Below are 18,813 nucleotides of genomic sequence, written 5' to 3' on the forward strand. Positions count from 1 at the left end.
GGGTCTGGGCTTAGCTATACCAGAACCTCTGGTACTGTATGGGTCTGGGCTTAGCTATACCAGAGCCTCTGGTACTGTATGGCTCTGGGCTTAGCTATACCAGAACCTCTGGTACTGTATGGCTCTGGGCTTAGCTATACCAGAACCTCTGGTACTGTATGGCTCTGGGCTTAGCTATACCAGAACCTCGGGTACTGTATGGGTCTGGGCTTAGCTATACCAGAACCTCTGGTACTGTATGGCTCTGGGCTTAGCTATACCAGAACCTCTGGTACGCTCGACCTCATCTTTACTAGATGCTGTTCTTCCACTAACCTCATTGCAACTCCCCTCCAAGTCTCCGACCACTACCTTGTATCCTTTTCCCTCTCGCTCTCATCCAACACTTCCCACACTGCCCCTACTCGGATGGTATCGCGCCGTCCCAACCTTCGCTCTCTCTCCCCCGCTACTCTCTCCTCTTCCATCCTATCATCTCTTCCCTCTGCTCATACCTTCTCCAACCTATCTCCTGATTCTGCCTCCTCAACCCTCCTCTCTTCCCTTTCTGCATCCTTTGACTCTCTATGTCCCCTATCCTCCAGGCCGGCTCGGTCCTCCCCTCCCGCTCCGTGGCTCGACGACTCATTGCGAGCTCACAGAACAGAGCTCCGGGCAGCCGAGCGGAAATGGAGGAGAACTCGCCCTCCCTGCGGACCTGGCATCCTTTCACTCCCTCCTCTCTACATTTTCCTCCTCTGTCTCTGCTGCTAAAGCCACTTTCTACCACTCTAAATTCCAAGCATCTGCCTCTAACCCTAGGAAGCTCTTTGCCACCTTCTCCTCCCTCCTGAATCCTCCTCCCCCTCCCCCCCTCCTCCCTCTCTGCAGATGACTTCGTCAACCATTTTGAAAAGAAGGTCGACGACATCCGATCCTCGTTTGCTAAGTCAAACGACACCGCTGGTTCTGCTCACACTGCCCTACCCTGTGCTCTGACCTCTTTCTCCCCTCTCTCTCCAGATGAAATCTCGCTTCTTGTGACGGCCGGCCGCCCAACGACCTGCCCGCTTGACCCTATCCCCTCCTCTCTTCTCCAGACCATTTCCGGAGACCTTCTCCCTTACCTCACCTCGCTCATCAACTCATCCCTGACCGCTGGCTACGTCCCTTCCGTCTTCAAGAGAGCGAGAGTTGCACCCCTTCTGAAAAAAACCTACACTCGATCCCTCCGATGTCAACAACTACAGACCAGTATCCCTTCTTTCTTTTCTCTCTAAAACTCTTGAACGTGCCGTCCTTGGCCAGCTCTCCCGCTATCTCTCTCAGAATGACCTTCTTGATCCAAATCAGTCAGGTTTCAAGACTAGTCATTCAACTGAGACTGCTCTTCTCTGTATCACGGAGGCGCTCCGCACTGCTAAAGCTAACTCTCTCTCCTCTGCTCTCATCCTTCTAGACCTATCGGCTGCCTTCGATACTGTGAACCATCAGATCCTCCTCTCCACCCTCTCCGAGTTGGGCATCTCCGGCGCGGCCCACGCTTGGATTGCGTCCTACCTGACAGGTCGCTCCTACCAGGTGGCGTGGCGAGAATCTGTCTCCCGCCACGCGCCCTCACCACTGGTGTCCCCCAGGGCTCTGTTCTAGGCCCTCTCCTATTCTCGCTATACACCAAGTCACTTGGCTCTGTCATAACCTTACATGGTCTCTCCTATCATTGCTATGCAGACGACACACAATTAATCTTCTCCTTTCCCCTTCTGATGACCAGGTGGCGAATCGCATCTCTGCATGTCTGGCAGACATATCAGTGTGGATGACGGATCACCACCTCAAGCTGAACCTCGGCAAGACGGAGCTGCTCTTCCTCCCGGGGAAGGACTGCCCGTTCCATGATCTCGCCATCACGGTTGACAACTCCATTGTGTCCTCCTCCCAGAGCGCTAAGAACCTTGGCGTGATCCTGGACAACACCCTGTCGTTCTCAACCAACATCATGGCGGTGGCCCGTTCCTGTAGGTTCATGCTCTACAACATCCGCAGAGTACGACCCTGCCTCACACAGGAAGCGGCGCAGGTCCTAATCCAGGCACTTGTCATCTCCCGTCTGGATTACTGCAACTCGCTGTTCGCTGGGCTCCCTGCCTGTGCCATTAAACCCCTACAACTCATCCAGAACGCCGCAGCCCGTCTGGTGTTCAACCTTCCCAAGTTCTCTCACGTCACCCCGCTCCTCCGCTCTCTCCACTGGCTTCCAGTTGAAGCTCGCATCCGCTACAAGACCATGGTGCTTGCCTACGGAGCTGTGAGGGGAACGGCACCGCAGTACCTCCAGGCTCTGATCAGGCCCTACACCCAAGCAAGGGCACTGCGTTCATCCACCTCTGGCCTGCTCGCCTCCCTACCACTGAGGAAGTACAGTTCCCGCTCAGCCCAGTCAAAACTGTTCGCTGCTCTGGCCCCCCAATGGTGGAACAAACTCCCTCACGAAGCCAGGACAGCGGAGTCAATCACCACCTTCCGGAGACACCTGAAACCCCACCTCTTCAAGGAATACCTAGGATAGGATAAGTAATCCTTCTCCCCCCCTCCCCCTTAATGATTTAGATGCACTATTGTGAAGTGGCTGTTCCACTGGATGTCAGAAGGTGAATTCACCAATTTGTAAGTCGCTCTGGATAAGAGCGTCTGCTAAATGACTTAAATGTAAATGTATGTAAATGTATGGGTCTGGGCTTAGCTATACCAGAACCTCTGGTACTGTATGGGTCTGGGCTTAGCTATACCAGAACCTCTGGTACTGTATGGCTCTGGGCTTGGCTATACCAGAGCCTCTGGTACTGTATGGCTCTGGGCTTAGCTATACCAGAACCTCTGGTACTGTATGGGTCTGGGATTAGCTATACCAGAACCTCTGGTACTGTATGGCTCTGGGCTTAGCTATACCAGAACCTCTGGTACTGTATGGCTCTGGGCGTAGCTATACCAGAACCTCTGGTACTGTATGGCTCTGGGCGTAGCTATACCAGAACCTCTGGTACTGTATGGCTCTGGGCGTAGCTATACCAGAACCTCTGGTACTGTATGGGTCTGGGCTTAGCTATACCAGAACTTCTGGTACTGTATGGCTCTGGGCTTAGCTATAACAGAGCCTCTGGTACTGTATGGCTCTGGGCTTAGCTATACCAAAACCTCGGGTACTGTATGGCTCTGGGCTTAGCTATAACAGAGCCTCTGGTACTGTATGGCTCTGGGCTTAGCTATACCAGAACCTCTGGTACTGTATGGGTCTGGGCTTAGCTATACCAGAACCTCTGGTACTGTATGGGTCTGGGCTTAGCTATACCAGAACCTCTGGTACTGTATGGGTCTGGGCTTAGCTATACCAGAGCCTCTGGTACTGTATGGCTCTGGGCTTAGCTATACCAGAACCTCTGGTACTGTATGGGTCTGGGCTTAGCTATACCAGAACCTCTGGTACTGTATGGCTCTGGGCTTAGCTATACCAGAGCCTCTGGTACTGTATGGGTCTGGGCTTAGCTATACCAGAACCTCTGGTACTGTATGGGTCTGGGCTTAGCTATACCAGAACCTCTGGTACTGTATGGGTCTGGGCTTAGCTATACCAGAACCTCTGGTACTGTATGGGTCTGGGCTTAGCTATACCAGAGCCTCTGGTACTGTATGGCTCTGGGCTTAGCTATACCAGAACCTCTGGTACTGTATGGGTCTGGGCTTAGCTATACCAGAACCTCTGGTACTGTATGGCTCTGGGCTTAGCTATACCAGAACCTCTGGTACTGTATGGGTCTGGGCTTAGCTATACCAGAGCCTCTGGTACTGTATGGCTCTGGGCTTAGCTATACCAGAACCTCTGGTACTGTATGGGTCTGGGCTTAGCTATACCAGAACCTCTGGTACTGTATGGCTCTGGGCTTAGCTATACCAGAACCTCTGGTACTGTATGGCTCTGGGCTTAGCTATACCAGAACCTCTGGTACTGTATGGCTCTGGGCTTAGCTATACCAGAACCTCTGGTACTGTATGGCTCTAGGCTTAGCTATACCAGAGCCCCTGGTACTGTATGGCTCTGGGCTTAGCTATACCAGAACCTCTGGTACTGTATGGGTCTGGGCTTAGCTATACCAGAACTTCTGGTACTGTATGGCTCTGGGCTTAGCTATACCAGAACCTCTGGTACTGTATGGGTCTGGGCTTAGCTATACCAGAGCCCCTGGTATTGTATGGCTCTGGGCTTAGCTATACCAGAGCCCCTGGTACTGTATGGCTCTGGGCTTAGCTATACCAGAGCCACTGCCATAGAAACACACAGAGCATGTCTGTGTCTCTGTGGTTGCACCTTTGCAATACAGGAAACCGCTCGTCTCTCGCCCAACCCGTTCAAAACTACAAGACCGGAGCTACATTTTTCTCTTTCTGCCGCGTTGCTTTGTGTCTAAGAACAGCCCTTAGCCGTGGTATATTGGTCATATACCACACTCCCTCGGGCCTTACTTTCATGTGGGCTAAGAGTTGTTCAAGCTCGGTAGAATCTTATTCAGAATGATTAACAGCTGTAGAGACTGTAAAACGGTGCTTCCACCAAGTATGAGCTCTGGGCTGTGAAGACACACAATCAATACATCTTCATTTTTATTCATTTGGAAATATAGGTTGAGTAGATCGGAAAGGACACAAATCTAATTTAATGCCTTTTTAGATTTCCTTTTAAGACAGATAAATATGAAGATGTTTCTATTGGTGCCCGCCCAGTATCTAAAACATCCAATCAGCTGTGAAATAGGAAGTGGGTTCTTTAATGCTGGAGCACACATGGTTAACTCTTCACTATTGAAAGCTCCACATAATGTACTCGTTCATTTGTTGCTGCATCGGGAGACATGAAGAGAGGGATGAGAGAAGGGGAGGAAGAGAGGTGAAAGAGGAGAGGTGGGATGATGCTTGATAAAGACCTGCGCTGCCATTTGGAATTGCAAACAAGTAGTGAAAAAAAATGCTTGTGGAATCATTTCTCTCTCACTCTCATTCTCTCTCTATCCCTCTCTCTTCAGAGTAGAATGTGTTTTCACGTTACCCCTCTCCATCTTGCCCTGTGTGTGTGTGTCTCTCACCATCTTGCCCTGTGTGTGTGTCTCTCCATCTTGCCCTGTGTGTGTGTCTCTCCATCTTGCCCTGTGTGTGTGTGTCTCTCACCATCTTGCCCTGTGTGTGTCTCTCTCCATCTTGCCCTGTGTGTGTGTCTCTCCATCTTGCCCTGTGTGTGTGTGTCTCTCTCCATCTTGCCCTGTGTGTGTGTCTCTCTCCATCTTGCCCTGTGTGTCTCTCTCACCATCTTGCCCTGTGTGTGTCTCTCTCCATCTTGCCCTGTGTGTGTCTCTCTCCATCTTGCCCTGTGTGTGTGTCTCTCCATCTTGCCCTGTGTGTGTGTGTCTCTCTCCATCTTGCCCTGTGTGTGTGTGTCTCTCTCCATCTTGCCCTGTGTGTGTGTGTGTGTCTCTCTCTCCATCTTGCCCTGTGTGTGTGTCTCTCTCCATCTTGCCCTGTGTGTGTGTCTCTCTCCATCTTGCCCTGTGTGTGTCTCTCTCTCTCATCTTGCCCTGTGTGTGTGTCTCTCTCCATCTTGCCCTGTGTGTGTGTCTCTCTCCATCTTGCCCTGTGTGTGTCTCTCTCCATCTTGCCCTGTGTGTGTGTCTCTCTCCATCTTGCCCTGTGTGTGTCTCTCTCCATCTTGCCCTGTGTGTGTCTCTCTCCATCTTGCCCTGTGTGTGTGTGTCTCTCTCTCTCATCTTGCCCTGTGTGTGTGTCTCTCTCCATCTTGCCCTGTGTGTGTGTGTCTCTCTCCATCTTGCCCTGTGTGTGTGTGTGTGTCTCACCATCTTGCCCTGTGTGTGTGTCTCACCATCTTGCCCTGTGTGTGTGTCTCACCATCTTGCCCTGTGTGTGTGTCTCTCACCATCTTTCCCTGTGTGTGTGTGTCTCACCATCTTTCCCTGTGTGTGTGTGTGTGTGTGTGTGTCTCTCCATCTTGCCATGTGTGTGTGTCTCACCATCTTGCCCTGTGTGTGTGTCTCTCTCCATCTTGCCCTGTGTGTGTAGTGTCTCACCATCTTGCCCTGTGTGTGTGTGTCTCACCATCTTTCCCTGTGTGTGTGTGTGTGTGTGTCTCTCCATCTTGCCATGTGTGTGTGTCTCACCATCTTGCCCTGTGTGTGTGTCTCTCTCCATCTTGCCCTGTGTGTGTGTGTCTCACCATCTTTCCCTGTGTGTGTGTGTGTGTGTGTGTGTGTGTGTCTCACCATCTTGCCCTGTGTGTGTGTCTCACCATCTTGCCCCGCTGCTGAGCGGAGCGGGTCTCTCGGAGGGTGAAGACGCTACCGCAGACAGAGATCTCTCTCCAGACGCCCGGTTTGGAATCCTCCGTGAAGCCGTGGCGAGGGTGCATCACCAGCACGCCGTTGGTGGTCAGCCCGTCCATCTGACCGTCACACGTCTTCCATTTAGCTGCCTTCTCCTGACGGGGGCGGGGGGGTTTAGAGAGGGAAATAGAAAGTAAATTGTTAATTTTCTTTATAGTGTCAAGATTTACTGTACTGTGTGGTATATGCATGTACCTTTCTGAACATTTTAACAAATCAAAGAGGGAGGTGAAAATCCCCCCATTTTCATTTTAGTGACACACACACACCTGGTCTCCCCCCGTCCCACACACACACACCTCTCCTCCCCCCATCCCACACACACCTCTCCTCCCCCCATCCCACACACACACACACACACCTCTCCTCCCCCCATCCCACACACACACACACCTCTCCTCCCCCCATCCCACACACACACACACACACACACACCTCTCCTCCCCTCATCCCACACACACACACACCTCTCCCCTCCCCACACACCCCGCCCCCCGACCCACACCCCCCCCCCCGACCCACACACCCCGACCCACACACCCCTCCCCCCGACCCACACACCCCTCCCCCCGACCCACACACCCCGACCCACACACCCCTAGGAAGATGTTCTTGGAGCTGTCGAAGCCGGCAGCGTAGATGCGTGCGGTGTAGGGGGGCGTCCTCTGACACATGACACGGCAGGCGAAGCGAGAGATGGTGCTCTGGACCGACTGGGTGTCTGAGTTACTCTGGCTCCCTGCCACCGTGTCGGTGACCACAAAGTCTATAGGGCTCTCTGTGGAACGACCAATCTGACCGGAGGAGGGAGGGGAACGGTGGGAGAGAAAAGACTATGTTACAAGTAGGTTGACTTTATGTGGGAGGCAGACAGAGAGAGGGAGAGAAATGGGGAGAGAGAAAGACAATATGTTACAAGTAGGTTGACTTTATGTGGGAGGCAGACAGAGAGAGGGAGAGAAATGGGGAGAGAGAAAGACAATATGTTACAAGTAGGTTGACTTTATGTGGGAGGCAGACAGAGAGAGGGAGAGAAATGGGGGGAGAGAAAGACAATATGTTACAAGTAGGTTGACTTTATGTGGGAGACAGACAGAGAAAGGGAGAGAAATGGGGAGAGAGAAAGACAATATGTTACAAGTAGGTTGACTTTATGTGGGAGGCAGACAGAGAGAGGGAGAGAAATGGGGAGAGAGAAAGACAATATGTTACAAGTAGGTTGACTTTATGTGGGAGGCAGACAGAGAGAGGGAGAGAAATGGGGAGAGAGAAAGACAATATGTTACAAGTAGGTTGACTTTATGTGGGAGGCAGACAGAGAGAGGGAGAGAAATGGGGAGAGAGAAAGACAATATGTTACAAGTAGGTTGACTTTATGTGGGAGGCAGACAGAGAGAGGGAGAGAAATGGGGAGAGAGAAAGACAATATGTTACAAGTAGGTTGACAGACAGAGAGAGGGAGAGAAATGGGGAGAGAGAAAGACAGAGGACGTAAATGTGTTTAGGAGACATCGACTGCACAGGTAGATTTAAAACTAATTCCATTGAAAACAGGTAATATGTTATTTATGCTCATAACTCATGTCTTATCAAGGGGGTTTACTTCTACCTCACAGAAACAGGCTCCTGCCCAATGGGTTATTCTGACTCAATACTTACTAACTTAATACTGTAACTAGTTAACACACAACACATTTGAAAAGTACAAACACAAGCCAATACATTCACATAAATATATAAGAATATGGATAGGTCCCAAATGGCGCCCTATTCCCTAATAGTCCTATGGCCCCTGGTTGAAAGAAGTGCACTACTTAGGGAATAGGGTGCACTACAGAGCCCTATGGCCCCTGGTTGAAAGAAGTACACTACTTAGGGAATAGGGTGCACTACAGAGCCCTATGGCCCCTGGTTGAAAGAAGTACACTACTTAGGGAATAGGGTGCACTACAGAGCCCTATGGCCCCTGGTTGAAAGAAGTACACTACTTAGGGAATAGGGTGCACTACAGAGCCCTATGGCCCCTGGTTGAAAGAAGTACACTACTTAGGGAACGGGTGCACTACAGAGCCCTATGGCCCCTGGTTAAAAGATGTGCACTACATTAGGGTTGGTGACTTTAAGATTTTATCGTCTATCGATGTGTGACAGCCATCGTTGATGGTTTAGCATATTTAAATCTGGACCGCAGCACCAGAGTCTGACATCACGGCGAGCGCACATCACAGTGACATGCCAAATGCCCTTTTTACCTAACTGCCTAAATGTTCAAAATATATGGTAGTTATGAACATAAAGCAACAGAACCATGTAGAGTGAAGAGTACCAAAGCAGTGTAATATCTCAGATCTGCCCTAACAGGGTCCCTCCCATCCCCTCTCCAACATGGGATGATCTGGGGTCAGACGTATTGTTTAGAACAGAAAGGAGCCCAGAAGACAGAACGTTCCAGATGTGCTTTACCCTGATGATCCAGACTAAATAACACGCTACACTTGATACGACTATATGTCTATGCTTTTAAAGGTAGGCTAATTTAACTGATATCTGAGTATTTTGTATAGACAACAGAAACACTACTAAGTTGAAAATGTGCTGGTGAACAGATGAATGCAACAGTCCCCTCCACAAAACGCTGTTTACATTGATATCCATACTGAATGAAGCACTTAGAAAGAGACCTCACGGACACCCGAAACCTTTTCACTTCATTTAAGGGGAAAATTTGCCTTAAAATGTATTTTTGCGCAACTGACTTAAAAGTGTAGGAAAGTTTAAGAGAAAATGTCCTTAAGGATGTTTTCTGCAACTGGGCCCAGAAGGATGAGTTTGTCGTTACCTGGAACATGTCTGTGTTGTTATCATGAGTATATTCCACCACCACCGTCTGACCTCTGGATAACGTGTAGGAGATGCTGTGTTGGTCCTTGTTGCTGATAGCCTGGAGAGGGGGGGAGGGACAGAGGGAGGGAGGACGGGAGGGGGGACAGGGAAAGATGGGGGAGGGATGGAGAAATGAGGAACGATCAGTGTAGAAATGTTGAACAGAGAAGGTTCTGTCCTCAGCTCTTTTTGTTATATTTCTATCTGCTAAGTAGCGTTCTAAACGTCTCACACACACACACACACACACACACACACACACACACACACACACACATCCAAATGGTCCCCAACAATCCCAGCCTCGTAGTTTAACAGGCCTGTTTAAAGACTTAAGAGGATGGAAACAGACATGTTTCCAAGGAAACACACACACACACACTTTGTAGGACAACACTCTGCTGCCCTTCATTGGACAGTTCACACTTAACTCTGCCGTAAACAGCCAGTGTGTTCTGTGTGTTCGTAAAGGCATGGTTCACATACTTCCACTGTTAACCAAGGCAGTAGTGTTATGGTGTTGTGTGTAGGTTTTTAATTGAATTACAATTTTATTTTTTACCTTTATTTAACTAGTCAAGTCAGTTAAGAAAAAAATCTTATATACAACGATGGCCTACCAAAGGACAAAAGGCCTCCTGCAGGGACAGGGTAAAAGGGCCTCCTGCAGGGACAGGGTAAAAGGGCCTCCTGCAGGGACAGGGTAAAAGGGCCTCCTGCAGGGACAGGGTAAAAGGGCCTCCCGCAAGGACAGGGTAAAAGGGCCTCCCGCAAGGACAGGGTAAAAGGGCCTCCTGCAGGGACAGGGTAAAAGGGCCTCCCGCAGGGACAGGGTAAAAGGGCCTCCCGCAAGGACAGGGTAAAAGGGCCTCCCGCAGGGACAGGGTAAAAGGGCCTCCTGCAGGGACAGGGTAAAAGGGCCTCCTGCAGGGACAGGGTAAAAGGGCCTCCTGCAGGGACAGGGTAAAAGGGCCTCCTGCAGGGACAGGGTAAAAGGGCCTCCTGCAGGGACAGGGTAAAAGGGCCTCCTGCAGGGACAGGGTAAAAGGGCCTCCTGCAGGGACAGGGTAAAAGGGCCTCCTGCAGGGACAGGGTAGAAAGGCCTCCTGCAGGGACAGGGTAGAAAGGCCTCCTGCAGGGACAGGGTAGAAAGGCCTCCTGCAGGGACAGGGTAGAAAGGCCTCCTGCAGGGACAGGGTAGAAAGGCCTCCTGCAGGGACAGGGTAGAAAGGCCTCCTGCAGGGACAGGGTGCTGGGATTAAAAATACAAATATAAGACAAAACACAAATCACGACAAGAGATACTGGTAGGGGTGTGTGTGTCTTACCTTAGCTGCCTGTGCGGTGCAGGCAGCGTGCACTGTGCTGGGTTTGACCCCATTAGCCTTGGGTCTCTTAGACAGACTGAAGCGGCTTTTCCTCCTGCCTCGATCACCGTTGGGTAGAGAGCCATTGTACCTAAAGAGAGAGACAGACAGAGAGATAAACAAGGGGATAGGATGCCATGTTGGAAGCAAGAAGTGTTCCTAGAGCAGGCAGGGGGAGTTGCTGTGAGTTCACATACACGCCTGCATTGTGTGTGTGTGTGTGTGTGTGTGTATTACTATCTTTGTGGGTACTGGAAATCCCCAAAAGTATTTCCCAGGTCCCCATGAGTACAAAGGCTAGATTTAAAGATAGGTTTAAGCTATGAGTGTGTGTGATCCAGCTGTGCTGATATCTCATCACTGTTTTCCATTGGAGACCAGGACCAACACTACTGTTATAATCATCTCCCTGGAGACCAACACTAGTGTTATAATCATCTCCCTGGAGACCAACACTAGTGTTATAATCATCTCCCTGGAGACCAACACTAGTGTTATAATCATCTCCCTGGAGACCAACACTACTGTTATAATCATCTCCCTGGAGACCAACACTACTGTGATAATCATCTCCCTGGAGACCAACACTACTGTTATAATCATCTCCCTGGAGACCAACACTAGTGTGATAATCATCTCCCTGGAGACCAACACTACTGTTATAATCATCTCCCTGGAGACCAACACTAGTGTTATAATCATCTCCCTGGAGACCAACACTACTGTTATAATCATCTCCCTGGAGACCAACACTACGATGATAATCATTACTGTTATAATCATCTCCCTGGAGACCAACACTAGTGTTATAATCATCTCCCTGGAGACCAACACTAGTGTTATAATCATCTCCCTGGAGACCAACACTAGTGTTATAATCATCTCCCTGGAGACCAACACTAGTGTTATAATCATCTCCCTGGAGACCAACACTAGTGTTATAATCATCTCCCTGGAGACCAACACTAGTGTTATAATCATCTCCCTGGAGACCAACACTAGTGTTATAATCATCTCCCTGGAGACCAACACGAGTGTTATAATCATCTCCCTGGAGACCAACACTAGTGTTATAATCATCTCCCTGGAGACCAACACGAGTGTTATAATCATCTCCCTGGAGACCAACACTAGTGTTATAATCATCAATTATTTTCCTCAACATAGAGGAACAGCCATAAGTATCTACATTTACATTACATTTACATTTAAGTCATTTGGCAGACGCTCTTATCCAGAGCGATCTGAGTTACTATCATCAATATAGAGGAACAGCCATAAGCATCTGAGTTGGTAACTAAGTGGTGAAGTGTTATAATGTGGTTGGCTCCTTACCCCAGCACCATGAGCTCTCCATATTTCACTGGCACTTTGGAGGACGAGGTGGAGGAGGGGGAGATATTTTCCTGCTCTGGAGAGAACATGGGCCCGGCTGGCTGGCTGGGTGAGGGTAGGAGGGAGCTCACACTAAATGGGTGGGGTCAGCTGAGCTTCAGCTCCGCCTCCTCATCCTGCATGTGCCTGTTGGTTGTCGCCGCTGCAACCCTAGATAGAGATAAGAGAGAGAGAGCGCGTGAGGTCAGTCACACGTGGACAACACAGCTCACAACATCAGGAAGTCACCTGATCTCTCAGGTCTCACCTTACACTGAACAGGAAGTCACTGACAGTTACACCACCACACACCCATTAAGACACACACAAATATGGCCCTAGAAAAAAAATATCTGCGTTGCGCCAAGCGTGGAATCCAGACATTAAACCCGAATGAAACAATACTCCAATAGCATTATCTTTCATCTTCCTGAAAGGGCCTGTCTGTGTTGTGGTGCTCTTATGTCTCGTCTACACTTAGTGTAGCCGTTAGCGATGATGCTAATGATAACCATCTGCCGGTAGATGAAAAGGCTTTCCCAAAAACCTTCTCAATTTAATGTTAACTACAAAGCAGCCTATCTGCTACCTACCTGGCAGAATGATACCATGATTATTTGCATCAATCCAGTGGCCATTTGCTTAGAAAACTCTGCAATCTCATGAGGGCTACAGAAGCACCGCTAACCAAACAACGGTCTCTGGCTGGTGCCACCTGCATTACAGGATAACTACACCCACACGTGTGTGTGTGTTATATGGTCTGGGGTTGAAATGGTTGCTGCTGTGTGTCTGTGTATCCCCTTAGGATAGGTTTATACTCCCCCACGCGGTCACCAAACCCCCCCCCCCCACCCACGGTCACCAAACTCCCCACGCGGTCACCAAACCCCCCACCCCCCCACCCACGGTCACCAAACTCCCCCACGCGGTCACTCCCCCACGCGGTCACCAAATGCGCTCGGCAGAAAAACAAGGGGTGCTTAAAGTTTCAAGTTGCAAAAGTTTTGCTACCGTTTCCCCTAATGAATACGACCCAGGGCTTCCACAGTGACCTCACTTCCTCAGACAACAGTGCCTTTGTGCAGCCAGGCAGTCCCCCCCCCCCTAAAAACAACACCAACAATTTGCCTGTGTCCTGTTTGGCACGCAGGTCGAGTCCCGTCCTTCAACAGTTCAAGGAAAGGGAAAGGTGTGCTATTCTTCAACCACACTTTTGAGTGTTCAGAATGCACACTGGACTGGCTGTTGATCGGGACGCTTGTGAGAACTGCGCTGACGAAGTCGCTTCACATGGGAGTTGAGGTGATTCACAAATGGAATAGATCAGGCCAGTTTCCTGGAAACAGATTCACACACAACCTATTTCATACCTCTCAGCTGCCAAGGCATCATTTGCAAAAAGCGAAGGCCTCAACTCACATCAAGTTAAAATAATGTTACTCCCCACCACACTAACCACAAAAACACTAATGGAGAACTTCCAACGGAGATGGCTGACTGTTAACACCTTCTCACAAAGCAACTGTCTTGATGATGCAGAGGTTGTTGATCCCGCTCACCCCAAGTCTTCAACGACACCCTCCTGATGGAAACAGTCCCCCCCCCCCAAAAATAACACTCGTGCCCACATCAACATAAACACTGGTGAACCCCTGATGTGGGGCAGCCTAAGGCTCAGGGGTCGGAGCTACTCAACTCAAAGGTCTCACCCAAAATCTGATGACAGGAGTCCAAACATCCTCTTTTAGGAAGTGTCTGAATCTCAATGAACTTTTAGGTTATCAGCTCAGTGGAGAAAAGTAATTTCATGAGAGAGAGAGAAAAGTCCCTTCATATATGAGTGAGAGTGTGTGAGTGAGAGAGAGAAAAGTCCCTTCATATATGAGTGAGAGTGTGTGAGTGAGAGTGTGTGAGTGAGTGAGGGAGAGGCAGTGTGTTTCCAGATGAAGGGATGGTGGTGAGGAAGCAGACAGACTAGGTGTGGTGGAGGACCTCCATGGGGAAGCAGACAGACTAGGCGTGGTGTGGTGGAGGACCTCCATGAGGAAGCAGACAGACTAGGCGTGGTGTGGTGGAGGACCTCCATGGGGAAGCAGACAGACTAGGCGTGGTGTGGTGGAGGACCTCCATGAGGAAGCAGACAGACTAGGGGTGGTGTGGTGGAGGCCCTCCATGGGGAAGCAGACAGACTAGGCGTGGTGGAGGACCTCCATGGGGAAGCAGACAGACTAGGCGTGGTGTGGTGGAGGACCTCCATGGGGAAGCAGACAGAATAGGTGTGGTGGAGGATCTCCATGGGGAAGCAGACAGACTAGGCGTGGTGTGGTGGAGGCCCTCCATGGGGAAGCAGACAGACTAGGCGTGGTGTGGTGGAGGACCTCCATGAGGAAGCAGACAGACTAGGCGTGGTGTGGTGGAGGCCCTCCATGGGGAAGCAGACAGACTAGGCGTGGTGTGGTGGAGGCCCTCCATGGGGAAGCAGACAGACTAGGCGTGGTGTGGTGGAGGACCTCCATGGGGAAGCAGACAGACTAGGCGTGGTGTGGTGGAGGACCTCCATGAGGAAGCAGACAGACTAGGGGTGGTGTGGTGGAGGACCTCCATGAGGAAGCAGACAGACTAGGCGTGGTGTGGTGGAGGCCCTCCATGGGGAAGCAGACAGACTAGGCGTGGTGTGGTGGAGGACCTCCATGAGGAAGCAGACAGACTAGGCGTGGTGTGGTGGAGGACCTCCATGGGGAAGCAGACAGACTAGGCGTGGTGTGGTGGAGGACCTCCATGGGGAAGGACAACCACATCAGTGGCCCCAGCAGACAGCCTGCTTCCTGGGCAAACACCAGCTGCCTCCTGGGATATCCAACAGGCCAGCCAGTTAGCCAGCCTGCTAACCAGCCAGCAAGTCAACCAGACAGCCAACAAACTAGCCAGACAGCCAGCTAACCAGTCAATCACAGTCAACCAACCAACCAGACAGCCTGTCAGTCCGCGAACCTTTCAGGCACCCAGTCTAGCAGCACCTCTAAGAGAGAGTACTAAGCTAAGTCAGTATCAGTCATCTTACTTTCACTTAGTGCTGCTGGCTGACTGGAGGCCTGGCTGGTTAGCTGACTCGCTGTCTAAATGGTTTGTAGACTGGCTAATTGGCTGGCTGGTTAAATGAGTAACAGGGGTCCTCTGCAGCTCAGTTGGTAGAGCCTGGCACTTGTAACGGCAGGATAGTGGGTTCAAATCCCAAAACTTTCTGCTAAGCGGAATATATTATAGTTAAGCCAGTCTCGTTGATGGCTATCAACTCTCTGCACTTCAGCCTCCATTAAGTGCAACTCTCAACCTTCAGCGAGAACACTCCTATCCTTAGGTTGTTTACTCGCAGCTGGGGATGGGCACAGCTTTTGAAATATTTGAATATCTGAACAGACATTAGTATTTGATTACTTGTGTGAGTAAAAATTACAGGCCTATTTTAAAAATGAAAATATCCATGTTACATTGCTGCATACAAGGATATACCACGATATTTCAAATTCTTAATTGAATAAAACTAACTTTTAAAAGTCATTTTTATGACATGCACCCCATAAAGACAGGCGCCTTCACACATGATTGTTTTTGTTAGCCAATCAAAGCTTCACTAGGCCTCCAGTCAAAGAGGCTCACTACAATACATTTTAATAGGAAGTTAGCAAAAATAGAGAAGCTCTTGCTGCCGTGGAAAGGAACATACCTGTCTATTCGTGAAAAACTGATTAACTCTTTAGTCATATACCAGTTTACCTATTTGCAGAAATATTCCATTTTATTTGGAACAGCAAGCCAAACAAAATTAAAACGGGCCTATTTATATAATGAATATGAATTTGGAGGGCAGAAATTATTAAATATTAAAGCATTAGACCTTAAATCCGAACTGTTTCTCTAGCAGATTAGTAAGAATGTCTCACTCCATGTTCAAGAATGGCTGTTTTCCCCCATTTATTCAGATTACAACCTCTCACTTTCAGGTTATTAAAAAATGAAACAATCTCTAAAATATTGCTATTTTTAAAACAAACCATAGACAGCCGGTTGCAATTCCAGTTTAATCCACCAGAAAAGACAGAACAAATATTATGGTTAACCTCAAATATACTAATTGACTAAAAATGTATTTAAAAAAAATATATTATTATTATTTTAAATGTATAATCTTTGTAAATTATATCATAAATGGAGTTGTCACACAAAAATACAGAAATGTTTGCTCTACTCAAAATTACAACCAACTAATTGCAGCATTACCACAGAAATGGAAGAGGCAAGTGGAAGGGGGAGCAAGTAAGGACCTTGCCTGTTGGCTCTACATTAAAAACCAAAAATTGGTTAAACAAAATTGTGATAAATAAAAAAAGTATACCATTTTCATTTAGGGACAAAAAAATTGACAGCTGTGCCATATGATTCCAAAATAGTTGGGAAGAGATTTTCAATGTACCGATTCCATGGCACATGGTTTTCATATATATATAGGGGGTACAACCATCGCAGTTCTGCATATTTGGTTTTGGTACGGTCCATGTAGCTTGTTTTTGGTCACAAGTTCAGGAATGCCTGAAGAATTGCAACATTTAACTGGAGCCAACTCTGCAAATTTTTATTTTATTTTACCTTTATTTAACTAGTTAAGAACAAATTCTTATTTTCAATGACGGCCTAGGAACTGTGGGTTAACTGAATGTGGGTTAACTGCCTGTTCAAGGTACAGATTTGTACCTTGTCAGCTCGGGGGTTTGAACTTGCAACCTTCTGGTTACTAGTCCAACGCTCTAACCACTAGGCTACCCTGCCGCCCCGGCACTGCTGGGTGATTTAAAAAGTCATAGTCAATCGATCAATAATACAATAATACTCTTAGCAAAAATGTTGATGTTTAATTTAAAATGTGTAACAACTATGAGAAAAGAAAGGTTCAGAACATTGGTGAAATATCACACCACAGGCAAATAGAAAACTGGATGGTGTTCAGAGATAGATGGGAGGGGTTGAGGGGAGCTGAAGGCTGGGACTGGATGGTGTTCAGAGATAGATGGGTGGGGTTGAGGGGAGCTGAAGGCTGGGACTGGATGGTGTTCAGAGATAGATGGGAGGGGTTGAGGGGAGCTGAAGGATGGGACTGGATGGTGTTCAGAGATAGATGGGAGGGGTTGAGGGGAGCTGAAGGATGGGACTGGATGGTGTTCAGAGATAGATGGGAGGGGTTGAGGGAGCTGAAGGCTGGGACTGGATGGTGTTCAGAGATAGATGGGAGGGGTTGAGGGGAGCTGAAGGATGGGACTGGATGGTGTTCAGAGATAGATGGGAGGGGTTGAGGGGAGTTGTTGCTTACGCTCTGCGTCCGGTTTGGACTCCTGAGTGTGTTGGTTGTTGCTTACGCCCTGCATCCGGTCTGGACTCCTGAGTGTGTTGGTTGCATGGAGGGATCAGAGGAGGAGGATTGGTTTGCACACGCTGAAGATTACAAGTCTGATGACCAAGTAATCGATCTGAGGGGACTCTCGGGAAAGGAGACCGACACTAAGTTTCTCTTTCCCTCCCGCTCAGACTCCCCGTCGTTGCCTCCCTCCCTCATTCTTCCTGTGTAACCCATCTAATCGATGAGCAGGGATGTGTAAAATATCAGAAGAGAGGGAAGGAGAAGAGGAGGAATCATATCTCAGTCACCTGGGATTTGGGAGGGAAATTGTGTTCCAGACAGGGAGAGGGGATGTGTGTAGGCTACCTGGGATTTGGGAGGGAAATCGTGTTCCAGACAGGGAGAGGGGATGTGTGTAGGCTACCTGGGATTTGGGAGGGAAATCGTGTTCCAGACAGGGAGAGGGGATGTGTGTAGGCTACCTGGGATTTGGGAGGGAAATCGTGTTCCAGACAGGGAGAGGGGATGTGTGTAGGCTACCTGGGATTTGGGAGGGAAATCGTGTTCCAGTCAGGGAGAGGGGATGTGTGTAGGCTACCTGGGATTTGGATTTGGTTCTGGAGCACTGGTCTGGGATGGGGTTCTGGAGCACTGGTCTGGGATGGGGTTCTGGAGCACTGGTCTGGGATGGGGTTCTGGAGCACTGGTCTGGGATGGGGTTCTGGAGCACTGGTCTGGGATGGGGTTCTGGAGCACTGGTATGGGATGGGGTTCTGGAGCACTGGTCTGGGATGGGGTTCTGGAGCACTGGACTGGGGCCTGGCTGGGAGAGCAGGAAGGCCGTCTGACCCCCTGCATTGGGGTGGCAGGTAGCCTAGTGGTTAGAGTGTTGGGCCAGTAACCAGCAGGTAGCCTAGTGGTTAGAGCGTTGGGCCAGTAACCAGCAGGTAGCCTAGTGGTTAGAGCGTTGGGCCAGTAACCAGCAGGTAGCCTAGTGGTTAGAGCGTTGGGCCAGTAACCAGCAGGTAGCCTAGTGGTTAGAGCGTTGGGCCAGTAACCAGCAGGTAGCCTAGTGGTTAGAGCGTTGGGCCAGTAACCAGCAGGTAGCCTAGTGGTTAGAGCGTTGGGCCAGTAACCAGCAGGTAGCCTAGTGGTTAGAGTGTTGGGCCAGTAACCAGCAGGTAGCCTAGTGGTTAGAGTGTTGGGCCAGTAACCAGCAGGTAGCCTAGTGGTTAGAGCGTTGGGCCAGTAACCAGCAGGTAGCCTAGTGGTTAGAGTGTTGGGCCAGTAACCGAATGGTTGCTAGATCGAATCCCCGAGCTGACAAGGTTAAAATCTGTCGTTCTGGCCCTGAACAAGGCAGTTAACCCACTGTTCC

General features: G+C 49.5%; 1 protein-coding gene across 1 annotated transcript in view; it reads right to left on the minus strand.

Annotated features, from left to right (window-relative positions):
* Nucleotides 1-18,813, minus strand: part of LOC135536550 (E3 ubiquitin-protein ligase pellino homolog 1-like) — a 41,031-nt gene that overhangs the window by 13,000 nt on the left and 9,218 nt on the right. Inside the window, exons 2-6 of the mRNA XM_064962850.1 lie at nt 12,005-12,214; nt 10,631-10,760; nt 9,259-9,360; nt 7,016-7,213; nt 6,326-6,514 (exon numbers count right to left, since the gene is read on the minus strand). Coding sequence (XP_064818922.1) covers nt 6,326-6,514; nt 7,016-7,213; nt 9,259-9,360; nt 10,631-10,760; nt 12,005-12,093 — 708 coding nt within the window. The 5' untranslated portion in view covers nt 12,094-12,214. The remainder of the gene's footprint in view (nt 1-6,325; nt 6,515-7,015; nt 7,214-9,258; nt 9,361-10,630; nt 10,761-12,004; nt 12,215-18,813) is intronic.

This window comes from Oncorhynchus masou, unplaced genomic scaffold (assembly GCF_036934945.1).
Source record: "Oncorhynchus masou masou isolate Uvic2021 unplaced genomic scaffold, UVic_Omas_1.1 unplaced_scaffold_631, whole genome shotgun sequence".
Classification (NCBI taxonomy): Eukaryota; Metazoa; Chordata; class Actinopteri; order Salmoniformes; family Salmonidae; genus Oncorhynchus; species Oncorhynchus masou.